This window comes from Lissotriton helveticus, chromosome 7 (genome assembly GCF_964261635.1).
Source record: "Lissotriton helveticus chromosome 7, aLisHel1.1, whole genome shotgun sequence".
Lineage (NCBI taxonomy): Eukaryota > Metazoa > Chordata > Amphibia > Caudata > Salamandridae > Lissotriton > Lissotriton helveticus.
The window spans coordinates 1,475,849,206-1,475,865,023 of record NC_136068.1 but is presented as its reverse complement, the minus strand read 5'-3'; the positions used below and the strand labels follow the sequence as shown (position 1 = coordinate 1,475,865,023).

Below are 15,818 nucleotides of genomic sequence, written 5' to 3'. Positions count from 1 at the left end.
TCCCACCATCACAGCTGTGCTGTTACTGTAGTGTCCTGGTAAGACACACTGTACAGGTTGGCGAGTCATGGAACCTGGTTGTACTAAATGGGACAGAATAAACGTACAGCCTCACTGTTAGTAAGAGGTTCCAAAAGGTACTGGTACACAATACTTGTTTTTTTGCTTTAAGACATATGGTTAAACAAACGGAACAGAGCGGTTTTTCCTAAAGCCCACTCTGACCTTTAAGAACCCAAAACAGGTTTATTTTACAGCTGTTCCTTTTTTCAGAATTTACTAGAAAATATGTAGCAAAAATAAAAATACATTGCCCATTTTAATTGGCAATGGGTTGAAAATCCAGTTACTGGTCAAGGAGGAGACGAAAACATATGGCTCATCTACTTAGGATCTAATGGTCAGTACAAAGTTTATGACCAAAGGCACTCTAAGATGGCTGTACTGTGGCAGTTCATGCAGCAACCACAATTTCAGCACCAGAGATCTTTGGTGTACCTCATTATTTCAAGTATCTCAGTGAAATAAGACAAGATGCTTACCCATCACAATAGTTTTCAGCTTGAACTGTTTCGAAAGTCACGTAATGTACATTATTCAGCCATATAGTGTTGGTTCCACAAACATTCTTGGACTAAAGGGTGCTTTTGGTGTCAACCACAGGTTTGGTCACTCTTACTCACTATGTGTAGACTAAGCCTACAATTAATATTTTTTAAGGATAATATATAAATGTATATTTAGTTGCACTAATTAATGTCCTCTAGGTTTAACGTCCACTGCTTTATCCACAAAGGCATAACAAACCTTGCATGTTTGAATAAACCCTCCTGCTACAGCACACTGTAGGTGGGGAACCTTTGACCAGTATTTCTTGTGTGACAAAAAAAAGAATCAATGACTCTTTCTGACCTCTTTTGTCTCCTAGATGTAATACGTAACTACTATCCTAATGCCTAATGTACACGGAACGTTATCTGCTGGTATGACTGATTGTTAGAAGAAAGAAGCCATCTACATGGAAAGAGGAGACAAAAGATGTCAGCTTGAAACACATGTTCAAAGTCCCATAGTGTACATTATTCTGCCGTGTAGTGGGGTGTCCAGAAACATTCTTGGAATAAAGAGCATGCTTTTGGTGTCAGCCACAGGCCACTGCTTTTGTTAAGAAGCCTTAGCAACAAATAAAATGCATTACAATCAATAAGTACATTACAATAGTTGCCTAGTGTAAGTGGATATGCATGTGATCAGCTCTTTAAGATTCATGTTAGCATTAGTTTAGAAACCTAAAGCATTTTGTTACTTTAATCATTTTTAATAATTGCCCACATTTACCCAGCAAATGTCTCTAAGACTTCCTATACATCATCTACATCACACACCTTCAGGAGTACAATCGACAGATATATCGCATGAATAGAAACTAATCGCAAAATGCCTTTGTATGATTACATCCAGGTTTCAACCGCCCATTTCACAGGGAATGTACTGTTTGTCAGTATAGAACATTTGCTTATTCTTTTCTCAAAATTACCCACTAGTTATCAGCACATTAATGTATGCTAATAAAACCCTGCCCTTACTAGTTCATCAGTGGGCCAGACAGTCGTGGCTTTCACGTCTTATATATCCAGGTATTGGAATAAGTGTATGTGACTATATATATATATATATATATATATATATACATATATATATATATATATATATATATGTATTCTCTATCTCTCGACATACAAGACGTGAAAGCCACGAACATCTGGCCAACTGATGAACTAACAAGGTCAGAGTTTTATAAGCATACATAATTTTGCTGATAACGAGTGTATTGACAGACAGTGGATTCCCTTGTGCAACTGGCTGTTGAAACCTGGATGCAAAGGTATTTTATGATCTAGTTTCTATTCATTCAATATACGTTCCTGTTTGTGGATTGGGGGTGTGTGTTGCCACCTGTGGTAGTGGTCTTTGGATGGCCCCAGTCCACAGACTGAGTTATTTTGGAGAACATGTAAAACTTTGTCCCACTCTGCTTGTTTATATGGAACATGGCCATTTTGTTGTCTGCTTACATTTGCTCTACCTTCACTGCCGCTTGACTTTGAAATGGTTTCAGCATGAGGAAGACGGTCTTCAAAACATTTCTCTGCTGTATTGATTCTTCCATAGTCCATGGACCTCCGATTTGGAGCTAGATATGCACCTCATCCTGTTTGTGAAGTATATGTTGTGGTCAGAGCTAGAAGGCGTCCTTAAATGTCTGTCCTACATTATTTTACCTTCTGTCCCCCATTTAAATTATTTTCATAATTAGTCTGTGAGTATCACTAGATGATCTGAGTCTCCTAATGAATGTGACTCACTCTTGCACTGGTGTCATGAATAGATCTTCATACACTATGGGTCGAACACAGAATGCCATTGTTCCCAACATCGTCATAACTTTTTCCATTGTCTAAGTGACATTTCTGGTTAAACGTTTCCTGTAATGAAAGAACTCTCTTTTGCACTGGGATGGCTATAGCTCATTTGTTCCCACCACTTTATGTTGAGTTGGTATAATTTAACATATTCTCATGTTGATTGTCAAACCCAATCCATAAAGCGTGAGTGACTTGTTGGAATGAAATTATTGGAAGAAGTTCTCCTTGATCAACCAGTCATCTAGGGAGTATCAAACATAAATGAAATGTCATCTCAGCTACACTACTGCCTGACATTTATGAACAATTCTTGGTGCAGATTTTATTCCAAAGGGTTTAAATTTGGATAGATAATGAATGCCTCCTACCCTCAATCACAAACCTCAGGTATCTGCAACGCTGCTTGCTGAACGATATCTGGAAGTATCCATATATTGTGCTAGATGATAATCCTCTTCCAGTAGAAAAACTATAGCTATTCCATGTGTTCTCACATGGAAGTTTCAGAATTTTGACTAATCTGGTACAACTGTAGACCTTATATTGGTTGTAACTGCATTGGAATGAGAAAGCCTGTTATTCTGCTATTCAGCTCTCACTTGTCTGAGGTGCTATCCAGCCAAATTGACTAGTAATGTCTCACTATACCCCCATGGGTACTGTGTGTTGCGAGCCCTTAAAGAGTGGCACTTGTCTGGTTGGGCTTCTTCGATTATTGGAGCATTCTCTTCTACGCTCACTCAAAATGAGTATCTTGATTTCTTCTTTGACCTCTATGCCTGCCTGGAATCTTTTGACTAAACTAGTGGAACATTTATATTCCTTGATGGGGGCGTGGTCACCTTCATCTTAGCCTTCTTTTGATTTCGAAGTTTAAATGAAGTGGACTTGGGTTTTTAGGATTTTCCACTGTTTTCTTTGCCTTTCAAACCAGTGGAATCCTTCAATTAATCGCGCTACTCACCCATGAGGGTCTCAAGGCACTGGGGAGCAGAGGTTCCTTTTGGGTACGTGGAAGAAGACTCTTTCTTTGAGGTATATGCGTCCGATGTTGAGGAGGGATTTGTAGGCGTGGGTGAGTAGCTTGAAGGTTACTCTCTTCTCGAAGGGGAGTCAGTAGAGGTCTCGTAGATGCTGGGTCATGTGCTCATGCCGTGGGGTTCAGAGGACGAGACTGGCTGCGGTGTTCTGGATTGGTTGGAGCTTGTGTAGCAGGGTTTTGTTGATTCCGGCATAGATGGAATTACAGTAGTCCAGTCTGCTGTTATGAGTGCGTGGGGGTGGTGTGGCATCTTGGTGCTATACCTTTTAGAATAGAATGTTAGATACATCAGTGCCAGCAGCCTGCATAGAATGTTATGATTAGAAAGTATGCAGTTGAGGCTGAGTGGCTGCACTGGAAAGAGTTACCTGATGGATGGGATCCTTTCATCAATAAATCCATCTTAAATACTCAGTTTCTTTCTCTGAGTCATATCTTACAGGTGGTCCTTCTGCATTCGGGGTGGATCCACTTGAAGGTCTTGCGAAGGGAGTTGAAGCAGGTGGAGGCAATGGCGTTGATCTGGCGGGTCATGGTGAGGGAGGAGTCTAGAATGAAGGCGAGGTTTCGGGCGTGGTCTGATGGAGTGGGTGGGTTTCTGAGGTCAGAGGGCCACCAGGTGTTGTCTCAAGTGATGGAGGATGGTCCAAGGACGAGGACCCTGGGCTTCTCCGAGAGGAGCTTAAGGCAGCTGTTGTTCATCCAGGCTGCAGCGTCTTTGATTCCTTCCTGGAAGCAGAGTCTGGTGTCTTCGGGGTTCTTTGTGAGGGAGAGGATGAGCTGGGTGTCGTTGGCGTAGGATACTATGCTGAGCTCAAGTTGTCTAACGATGGCGGCGAGGGGAGCCATTTAGAAGTTGAAGAGCGTGGGGCTGAGTGAGGATCCTTGAGGTACTCCCCAGTTGATCTCTGTGGGTTCGGAGAGGAAGGGTGGGAGTCTGATCCTTTGGGTTCTGCCGGTGAGAAAGGAGCGGGTCGATGGCGGCTCCCCGTATGCCGGAGTCGTGGAGTCTGGCGTGGTGGAAGACGGTGTTGAAGGCTGCGGAGAGGTCTAGTAGGATGAGGGCCGCTGTGTGGCTCTGGTCGAGTAGCATGCGGCTAGGAGGGCGGTCTCAGTGCTCTGGTTGCTGCGGAACTCGGACTGGGAGGAGTCGAGGATGGCGTTCGCTTCGATGAAGTGGTCAGCTGGGCGTTTACGAATCTCTCAGTGACTTTGGCTGCGGAGGTAAGGAGACGTTAATAACTCAAATGCTTCAACATCAAAGATGGAGGTTTATTCTTGGAGTTTTGGACATCGAGGACTTAAGCTTTTTCAGCATAGTTAGAAGGTATTTAGGCAGTATTTCAGGTATTTTTAGGCTAATTGATGATCAATCATCTTTTACATCAGACTCCTGTAATTGCTCCAGCCGAGCCACCTTAGTTCTTTTCCTAATTTAAGAGTCTTTGGTTTAAATTAGGCACAAGCAGAACCCTCCTCTGACATATAGCCTGTGGGTAGGCGCAGTATAACTCTATGGAAAGTTGCAATGACACCCTAAAGAAAGATTTCAATGTGGTTTTCCCACATTTCTAAAAATGCGATGCTTGCATAAAACCTAGGAAAAACATCCATCCATGAAACATGCAAGCTCAATGCCTCCTAAGGCTGAAAGGAAAGGAAAACCTGGATTCTTGAATGCCTTGATGGGCTCACTCAACAACATTGTTCGAATCTCTTAATTCCCTAGTAACCACCATCTTCAAAGGGTAGATATTACTGCATTCTGAATCATTGATAGGAGAGGTGTTCTATGCTTCCGATCACAAAGGCAGAAAAAAGAATCTAAAAAGATAGTGATTGTCTTATTGTACATTATGAACCTAGACTCAACCTCATAAATGAGTTACATGAACTCTGCCTATGGTGTTATTCAGAAGTTACCAAGCTCACCAGTAGATAGCAGAATAGTGAGCAGCATGTGAATCTAGAATAGGCTGATGCTGCATAAACTAGCTATGTAGCATATTATGAATAGCAAAGAAACAGTGCCCAACCAAACATTTTGTGCTACCCAACCTGGATGCTCTGAACTAAAGTAAGCATAACCCTTCATTGTGCTGGTCAGCCAGCATAAGGCGGCACATTCTGCCAGTCCTTGCATCAATCACATTTCAAAGACATACACAACAAAATACACATGTCAGACCTCAACTTCCTTGCCACCCAAATCTATGCTCTATGTGAGGATCTGTTGACCTCAATCCCTAGCTGCAGCTCCATATGGCTACAAATATATGTGCCCTTCATAGCAAGAAGGCTACATATTCTGGGTTTTTTCTGTGGGCTGCTTGATTATACATCAAAACACAATTACAAAAGACACAGGAAGCTCAATTGACCTTCTCTAGTCGTTGCCCACTGCTATACAAAGCATATTCATGTAATTGACAGCTAGCCATTTTTGGTTTGCCTCCAGAATATTCCAGCATGTGGAACAAATAATCATGCAACTCTGATGACACAAATTGGCACAACAGCATAATCAGTTCAGTATGTGCACGGAAAACATATCACAAGTTCACAAGCAGTAGCTGAAACATTAGAGAATAGGGGAGTGGCCTCTTGGCATGTGCACTTCCAGGCAGACAATGGATCAGAAAAGACCTCTCTGCATCTGCAAGCAGTTGTCGGAGTCTGGTTATTTGACGTCGTCTGCTGCATATGAACTTGCTGGTATTTATGGGACCGGTGTACCATACTTTAATCAACCCACCTTCCAGCATTTTGGGGCACAGAAACCAAAGCAGTGCGCACCATCAAACAGGGAAATAACAGAGTTCTTGTCTTCTGTACAAAAGGACAGCAGAACGAGTGTATTCCACGGCTACATTTTCATCAGACACATTGAAAGTTACAATGCTCCATGATTAACCAGTATTTCTGGATAAGTAATATGTCCCCAAACAGTGCAAATTGTCAAGAACAATACCTCAACGATTGGGTGGGGGAAGGGGGAGGAAGCTTTTTAGTTGACTAGTTCTACAGCATGTATCTGCATTAAGATGCACAAAAGCTTCTCAAAGGAGGAGTGCAGTATTGTTGTTTTATTCAAGTGTTGAGCATACATGTCAAGCATGGATTACTTTTCTTTGGCCCAGTCATCCAGTGAACAGAAGGGGTGATCAGCAGTAGAAACAATAGACTGTCCATCATGGAGGAGTCTGCATCTATCTGGACCGTGCATCATGGAGGAGTCTGCATCTATCTGGTATTATGGATATCATCAGCCAAAATCATTCTGCACTTGTGCACGCAGCTGGATGACGTGGTGTGGGAGGTCAAAAAGAATGCCGTTTCCCACCCTTGACCCATGTACTGAAACTGCGTAGTGCATATATAAGTATGAAGCGTACACATAACGATGACAAAGTGAAATAGCTTTTCTGCTACCACTTTTTTTTTTATCCAGAACCTAGGGAACCTTGTAGGGCCTGGTCTGCCACAAATGTTTCCCATCCTGTTCTAAGTTTAAGGTGCACTTTCATTAACTAATCTAGGTTCTAATCTTAGTCTATGCAAATATAACACTGGAGATGAGGACGATAAACCACATGACATGGTGAAAAAGAGCGATCCTAATTATTTGACTTTTTGTGGTGTATATCCTTTTCTTGATTAATGTTAACGAGTGTTCAATATTTTTATTATTTACATTTTTTTTGCTTCTCTTTAATCCACATATCCTTCTTTACGCAAACACGGCTGAAGCCTTTGTTACAGGGACCACAGGTGAATACTCCACCATTGTAAAGGTTATGTCCAATGTAATTAAGGTTGTCTTCTTATGTGGCCGACAGAGCAAGTGTAGCCAATAGCTGCCATTCTGGTTACGAGGCAATGCACCAGCGCAAGGACTCTTTGATTACAAGTCCTCTGCCTAAACATAATGCGATTTTCACCACGGTTTCTTTAGTTCATGAAAAGCAAGGTTCTTTTAGAGAGCACTAATGTCTTGGCCACTGCAGAAAAATGTATGACATGACTGTATTGTAGGAGCATTTAATGGGATCAATCCTTCAGTACTAGAGAACCCATTCACCTCCCACATAACAGTTGGAGCTTAGCTCCAGGACAAAGCTTATGAGAACAGGAGATGGTATGAATATTTTCTTTGAAACCAATATGAAATGGCTATTGATCAGATTTTGCCTGTAAATATGTGTACACGTATATATATATATATATATATATATATATATATATATATATATATGTGTACACGTATATATATATATATATATATATATATATATATATATATATATATTCATACAACCATTCTATCTTTGCAACTGTCTATGTAGAGTTGGTAAGAGAAGAAAGCAGTCTCGGATGCATGCCATTCATTTCTGGCAAACCAATAACAAAGGTTTTCATCTAGCAAACTGTCAGGATGGTATTACGTTACTAACAAAAATGTTGTAGGTCAAAACCTGTAAAATGTAGTGACATAGTCATGCCATCAAATTTAAACTCAGTATTATCTACAACAGGTTGGGCAAACCAGGCACTGATAGCCAAAATCATTCCCTTCATGTGTCTTTAATGTCTGTTGCTAACCACATGCATCTGTGGGGCAGAGGCAGCTACATCAGAGTCTTTGTTACCTACAGCCATTGCTGCAGCCAACCTTGCTGTTTTATGGACCAGGCGATGTTTCTTCAGGCCATAGGTGTTACCAAATCCCTCCCCACAGGCACCACACTTAAAGGGCCGCCCTCCCTGGTGAGTCTGCATGTGTTTGCTGAAGTATTTGGGGTCTTTGAAGAGTTTAAAACAGAAGGAGCAGCGCAGATCACGCTTGGCATCATGCGAACGTTGGTGTCGTAGGATGGAGGAGAGGTAGAAAAAGCTCTTATCACATAGGTCGCATCGGTACATCTTCTCACCAAGATGCACTCGTTGGTGCTCCATGAGATTAGAGCGATAGCGGAAGGTCTTGTTACAGATTTGGCAGCGCTGAGGCCGGGCAACCACATGAAGGCGCTGATGTTCTGCTAGACTAGAAGATTGGGCAAAGCGTTTGTTGCAGAGGGCACATTTGTAGGCTCGCTCCCCAGTATGGACCACCTTGTGTTGGCGTAAGTACCAAGAATATTGGAATCCCCGGCCACAGACTGTGCAGTGGTAGGGACGCTCCTCTGTGTGGCAGCGCTGATGCCGCATCAGCAGGGCAGCCTCCCAGAACCGCTTGCCGCAAACGGAGCATATGAAGTGTCTCTTCTGCATATGGGTGCGGCGGTGGAGGAGCAGGTCATAGGCCCTGGCAAAGCTCTGACCACAGACATTGCAAGCCGGAGTCCTTTTTACCAAGTGAACGTACTTGTGAATAACAAGTCCTAGGAAGTGCTTAAAGCTCTGACCACAGATGCTACAGAAAAATCGTTCCCCACTTGGTAACATTGGATGTTCTTCTACTGGAGTAGCACCCATTGTAGCTGCTGTGGTTGCCACCACCATTGGGACTGTTGCGCTGGGGAGCCCATTTGTCATACTGCTGGTCTGCTGCTGTTCTGAACTATTGTGGCAGGATCCTACTGGAGAAATGAGCCTCTCAGGCTCAGTCTGGTGAATGAGTTTGTGCCACAATAAATTTTCAATGAAACCAAAGCACTTCGCACAGACATCACAGGCATATGGTTTTTCGCCTATATGCAACTCCTTGTGGTTCATGAGGAGGAAGGAATCTGGGAAGCGCTCACCGCATTCCAAGCAACCAAAGGTGAGACCCTCGAGTGGAAGGCTGCCAGAAGTTAGTGAGCATGGCAGTTGAAGTCTGTGGATCTGCTTGTGCCGGGTCAGACTCTGTGGGTAGCCAAACACCTTCCCACACAGGTCACACTTGTAGGGTCTCTCCCTGGTGTGCACGACATGGTGTTTCGTGAGGTGAAAGGACTCTCGGAACCGCTTTCCACAGATTGTGCACTGGTGTGGCTTTTCACCAGTGTGTATGCGGTCATGGCGCTTCAAAGTCTCTCTGCGGCCAAAGCCACGGCCACAGATGCCACAGCAATAGTTCTTGTGACTGCTAGTTGCCACTGGGGTACATTCTTGAGGTGGGGCCGTACTGTTGTCAGGTAATGCAGCTGCTGGCCCACTATTTTCAGTCTCACTGGACACTGGAACCTGGATGAGCAAATTATCATAACAGACTTGAATACTGGGCTCTTTAGTTTTTTCTCCATTGGCCTCTTGGGCTTTTGGCACTGTCAAAGAGGTTGGCTGGGGAAGAATATGGGCGCTCTGATTTGTGTGCGTCTGTTTGTGCTTTAGAAGGCTCTGAAGGGCAATATAGCTTTTCCCACACAAATCACACTTGTAATCAGGGCGCTCACCCGTGTGGGTTGCTTGGTGTTTTGTCAGATAGGAAACATCACGAAACTCCTTGCCACATACTTGACATTGGACACGCAGAAGGTCAGAGTGAGTTCTCTCGTGCCGTTTAAGGCTCTCCCGACGGTTGAAACTCTTTTCACACACTGCACAGCTGAAAGGCTTCTCTCCAGTGTGGATGATTTGATGCTGATGCAGGTGACTCTGCTTCTTGAAAACTTTCCAGCACTGGCTGCAAGTGAAAGGGCCTTCCTGCTGACTAACTATAACTTCTACTGACCCAGACATGGGAACTACTGTTATTGCCCCTTCCTGTGCTGCAGGAGTTGTGCTTTCTGTGGTAACCACTTCTTCCCTGTGGCAGCGCCGATGTCGGATCAGGCTGGATATGTGGTTGTAGGTACGCCCACAAGTAGTGCACTCGTATGGTCGCTCCCCAGTGTGCACAAGCATGTGCTGCACAAGGTGAGATGACTCCTTGAAGGACTTATGGCACACACTGCAAGGAAAGCGACGGTCAATTAAATACTTTAATTGCCGGAAGTAATTCTTGTCCTCTTTCCCCTGGTCTTCGGACTGGATTGTCTGAGCTGGTACAGCCCGCTTCAGGTTTGTAAAGAGATGCTGGTGGCTGGAGAGATCAACAATGCCCCACTGAGAAGAGTTGAAAGCAGCTGTAGCATCAAACAGAGTTTGAGCAGCTGCCACAGGGGATTGCACGGTGTACTGCGGGGTAGTAGTGGAGTCGTTTTTCTTTGGACTGGAAGCAGTCGCATCAATTGAATTGGCAATGGAGGAAGATTGACCCTCTGACTTCAATTCCTTAGGTTTTGAAGTGCTAGCCCTGTCAAACTGAAGATGACTGACTAGAGGCTGGTGACTATTGTCGTACTGTGTTTGAGTGCATGGCAGTGAAGCAACAGCTTTGGCTTGTTCTTGATGGTTGTAAACATCCATAGGCTCAAACCGTTGGTGGTTCAGGAACTCCAAGAAGTCAAATGGGTAACTCTGAAAGTGAATGCCATCCTCTACCCCATTCGCTTCCATTTCCCGGGTCCAGGCTGTCCTGGTAAGGAAAAAGAAAGGCAGGGTAAACATTTACTTACAACCAGCCAAAAGGAACATACTTCAAAGCAATAAAAGATGAACATGTTTGTTTTTAATAAAAGTACCAATGGTAGTTCGAGGTATGAAACAACAGCTCCTGCTTTCATACATTTACAGAATTCAATAATTTTCGGCAATCAAAACAAGGTCACTGAAACTTTTGAAAGTGGAATAATTCAGATGTCTAATTGCACTACTCCGTAAGGAGTTTCTGTTCAAGGTAAATGGTTTTTATGCGATAAACAGCTCAGAAAATTCAGTCTCCAACAGGCTGCATTTCTACTTTAGCCAGAATGTACACTCTCCCCAAGATGACAACTTGAGGCAAGGGAAACACTTTTTTGGACCAGTGAAGGGTGTCTTTTGCAAAAAGATAAAAACATGCATACTTCAGAAAGGTGTGCAAAACATCAGGAAGGTTTTGGATGAGAAGAGCCCAAAATACTCAACAGTTTTCCAAAAGAGGTGGGACACAGTGCCACCAATTTGCTCTTCTGTATACTATATGCAAGTGTCACGATTGAGTATTGTATACACTTGTAACAAGGTTAAACAAGGATTGGTTCTGTCGGGTAGAGCGCAGGTGATTTAACAATGCTATTAATGCAATCTGGGAAGTACGCCCTCTAACACACAGTTCAGTTATTCTTTATTCGATGATTAAAAAACATCATAAAAGTACAAATATATACAAAGTTAAAAAATAGAATTAAATTACATCTAAGCAACATCTCGAATTACCAATGAAAGCAGATAAAAGTCCATACTTAAAAAACCACAAACTGTCTCCTCTTGTATTTCTTAACCTCACAGCAGTCCTCATAAAGTTTATAATACAACAAAGTGTCCATGGGTCATTTGCTCTTTGCAGGTAGGGTAAAGCCGTTTTGGCATGACTGAACTTTTCTTTTTTTTTAAATTTCCACCAAATATTTACGCCTAGGGTACTTAAAAAAAGGGCACAAAAGTACCAAATGAAGGGTGTCCTGCGGAAACCTATTGTTGCAGCCACAGGCACCCTTCTGCGCAATTGTCAGTGTGAAACCTACAGGATCAGCCAATAAGTGTGGTAATAAGTTAAACCTGAGGCGAGTCATTAAAAATCTATCCTGTGCATTACTCATCAAATACAGGTATGGCTTCATGCCCTCATTTTTTATAAGGCTATGGGCACCTACAGATTGTTTGGTCATCACCCCCTTCTGCTCTGCGCTTAACGAGCTGATCAGATAACAATCTTTTAATTTTTAGTTTATCAGGGGGTAAAATAGAGCTAGGGTTAATAAACAGATCCTTCCGGTCAATACCCTCCAGGGTGATCTTAACGTATTTTAACCATGGGATGTGTAGCCCTTTATCCCTGTGCAAGCAATCTTCCAGGATTTGTCTACTTGAGCAGCCTCTGGGTTTGACCAAATTTTCAACCATGCCATGACGGGTCTTAACTTAATCTGATCCTCGATAAATGGGCTCCCCAGTTCACTATGTACAATTGCGGCTGAGGTGCTCTGGGGGACTTTTTAAATCCTTCGCATGTATTTATTTTCTTCGACTTGCAGTTGCTCCACATTCACATAGCCCCACACTTCAGACCCATACATTACTCTCGAACAGCCTATCGATCTGTAAAGATTCCAAACCTGTTCCGGGGACCAACGACCCAACCTTCGGCCATAATTTGCTATGGCACCATTTGTGGAAATTAGTTTTGAGCATCGGTCCTCCACTAGGGATCGGAATTTTAGTGCACCATTGAACAATAACCCCAAATAAGAGAAAGACTTCACCTTTTCTATTGTGTGGTTCTCTATCTTATATGAGAACCTATTACAAGCTTTAGTACCAGCCAGCATCACAAAGGACTTGCTCAAGTTTACCGACAGGTCCAAGGTCTCCATAAACTTTACAAAACCGTCAATTAAGCATTGCAGGCCCCTCGGAGTGCGGGCGAGCAAGACCGAGTCATCCGCGTATAGGAGCACCGGAATATGGCGCGGTCCTACTCTTGGGTAGTCCGAGTTTAAAGCCAGCAACGCCTGCTCTAGATTATGAATATAGAGCGAGAACAGGAAGGGTGCTAGAATACAGCCCTGTCTCACTCCGCTCGTGCAGGGAAATAGTTCAGTATTCCCCCCTCCATGTTCTAATGAACCCTGGCTGTTGTGTCCTGATGCAGCTCTCTCAGGATGTTAATCAGACCTGGGTCAATTCCCATGTCCCTCATCAGGCACCATAACTTTTTCCTATTTACATGATCGAAAGCTGCTGCTAGGTCCATGAAACCCAAATACATAGCCTCGTCGCTCGCTTTTGTATATTTAGCAACCAGCAAATAAAGATTGAGGCATTGATCGCTTGTGGACCTCCCTGTTCTAAAACCGTACTGAATGTCCGTGATTAGATGATGTTCTTCAGTCCAGTCCATGAGCCTTTGCAAAATTACCCGTCCCAAAATTTTCTCTGAGACATCAATCAGGGAGATTGGTCTATAGCATTGCGGATAGTCCCTGTTACCCTTCTTAAAAATGGGAACAATGACTGTAGTAGACCAAGAGCGGAGTAAACCATGCTGGACAGCCGTATTTAACACTCTGGTGAGGGTGGGGGCCAAAGATCTACATTGCTCAAGTACAAGTCAGGTGGGGAGCCATCAGGTCCAGGAGCCTTGTTGCGTGTGAGGCCTTGAATCCCCGCTGTTATTTCTGCAAGGGAAACCTCAATGCCTGGGCCCTGTTGATCATCCCCCCCTTATACATATCTGTATCCGGTTTATGATTATACAATCCCTCAAAGTGTGATACCCACTGTTCTGGTAAAATGCTCGACCCGATCCCAGGGATATTGCTGTCCTGAAAACATGGGTTATTGACAATCCTCCAAAATTGGGTCATGTCCCTTCTTTCTCCAGCCTCTCTTAGGTCTGCCCACGCTTCAGTTTGGAGAGTGGTCTTTCTTTGTTTCAGTGCTTTTTATACGTGCGTCTGCACTGAGCTATTCTTGGATGATCCCTGGGCTTAGATTTTAAACTAGATTTTAAATCTCTCAAGGCTCGTGAACACTTACTGTCGAACCACCTCGGCTGCAGGTTATTCCTCTTGGGGGCTTTTGTCTTTAATAGACCATCTAACAATTTGGTCACTGACCTAAATGCCCCGATCAGATTACTCCCCTCTATCATGGGGTCTAGGCATTCCTCGATCTGAGCCTTCCCTTGTACCATTAACTCTTTATAAAACGTTTCCCCATCAATTTTCGCCCATCTAAGCCGCCTTCCCTGGTCAGTTACCTTCAGCACACTGTCCACCTGGGGGCAGATCTTGGGGGCGACCCCACTGTTAAAGTTAGGGGGTTATGGTCGCTGAATGCGCTCCACTCAATCCCCACTGTGCTGATCCATTTTTTTCGCTTGCCTGGACACTAGTATATAATCTATATAAGTGGAGCTTCCTCTCCCTTTATAAGTTGGGGTGAGGGACCCATCTTCTTCCAGGCTGACCAAATCTATCGTGTGTTCCAGGTCATGAGTCTTTAAAAGATTACTGAAAACTAATCCTTCTGGAGAGTGTTCAGAATGTGGGCCCTTCTCCATAGAACATCGGGACCAGTCTACATTCAAGGGGAACAGAGTTGGGCACAAATGACAATTAAAATCACCCAAGACTAATATAGATTTTTCTATGGCCCCTTTTCTATGGTCTAACAAGGTGGACTCGTCCAGACTCCTTCCAGGTTCAGGTCTACATATAGCGCTAGACCTCCAATCGCTCTTCCTGAGCTAACTTTTTGCGCTGGCACAAAAAAAGCATTTGTACCCTGCCATATGAAAAGGGTTACTATCAACCGCCCAGGTCTCTTGTAGACTAATTATCTGAAACCCCGCAATATAGTCTCTCCAGTCTTTATTATTACATTTTCCTGCCAAGCCCGCTATGTTCCACGATAAAATCTTCAGCTCCCCCTCTGATTCCCTGTCTGGATTTTTATCTCTCGGGCATTGGGCTGTCGGCCCTTCCTCAATCCTTAAAGATGTAATGTAGGCCCCAGGACTCCGTGTTGGTAACAGGGCTGGTGCCACCCTACACTTCTCTTCCTGTGTGCAATATATTTGGGAGCTAGAATGTTTTTCAGCCTCCTGAGTACTCTCCCTATTAGTGCTTGCCAAAAAATAGGGTAGTTGGCTAGAAGGTAGTTGTGACGAGGGAGCATTATTATTCATCAACCTCATACCTCCTCCTTTCCCGTCCAATGATCTTGTTGTGTCACCCTCCCTGTTAATTGACTCAGCTACTTGATCCAGAGATATTCGTGGTCAATCATTATTTTCTAGGCTCATGAGGGGACTAAATCTATTTTCCCAATTGGGAGCATCTTGTTCTTTTACCTCAACTACATGTGTGGCAAAACTTCGAGCCCCATTAACAAGTTGGCCCATCCCTGCTCTCCCCAGATAGTGTCTAGGATCATAGGGGTATTGTTGGACTTGGCCTTTTCCCCCCCAAATTTTTCGCTTTTGACCCCCTAACTTGAATGTCTCCCCCATGGGATTAAACCTGTATAGGCCATGAGTGGTGTGAGACACCTTGTGAAAATGTAATTACCTGACATAATGTGAGCACTTGTAAAATCCCCCATTTTAAAACTGCACCCCCATTTTGGAAATGTACCTGACTGAAATGTATTGTTTTTAAAATGGATGCCATGGCCATGGGTTTTGCCACTGGACTGACATAGGTCAGCGGTCTAGATAATATTACCCAGCTACCCCTAGTTTTGGAGGGAAAGCCTGGCACCCAGGGTGCTCACCCCCTCCCCTAGAACCAGTTTAGGCTAGATGTGCCAACATTCTAGAAGGTCCTGGCACTGCCTGG

The 15,818-nt window shown here is 43.7% G+C and overlaps 1 protein-coding gene and 1 long non-coding RNA gene across 3 annotated transcripts in view; one reads left to right on the top strand and one right to left on the bottom strand.

The window, feature by feature from the left end:
• The window catches only part of LOC144770389 (uncharacterized), a 298,757-nt gene extending 297,225 nt beyond the window's left edge, over window positions 1-1,532 (top strand). Inside the window, exon 3 of the long non-coding RNA XR_013598880.1 lies at window positions 929-1,532. This is a non-coding gene — a long non-coding RNA (uncharacterized LOC144770389). The remainder of the gene's footprint in view (window positions 1-928) is intronic.
• Window positions 1,533-4,788: 3,256 nt separating this feature from the next.
• The window catches only part of ZNF865 (zinc finger protein 865), an 86,764-nt gene continuing 75,734 nt past the window's right edge, over window positions 4,789-15,818 (bottom strand). For both annotated transcript variants that reach the window (XM_078654866.1, XM_078654865.1), the window contains exon 2: window positions 4,789-10,909. In XM_078654866.1, coding sequence (XP_078510992.1) covers window positions 8,053-10,890 — 2,838 coding nt within the window. In that variant the 5' untranslated portion in view covers window positions 10,891-10,909 and the 3' untranslated portion in view covers window positions 4,789-8,052. The remainder of the gene's footprint in view (window positions 10,910-15,818) is intronic.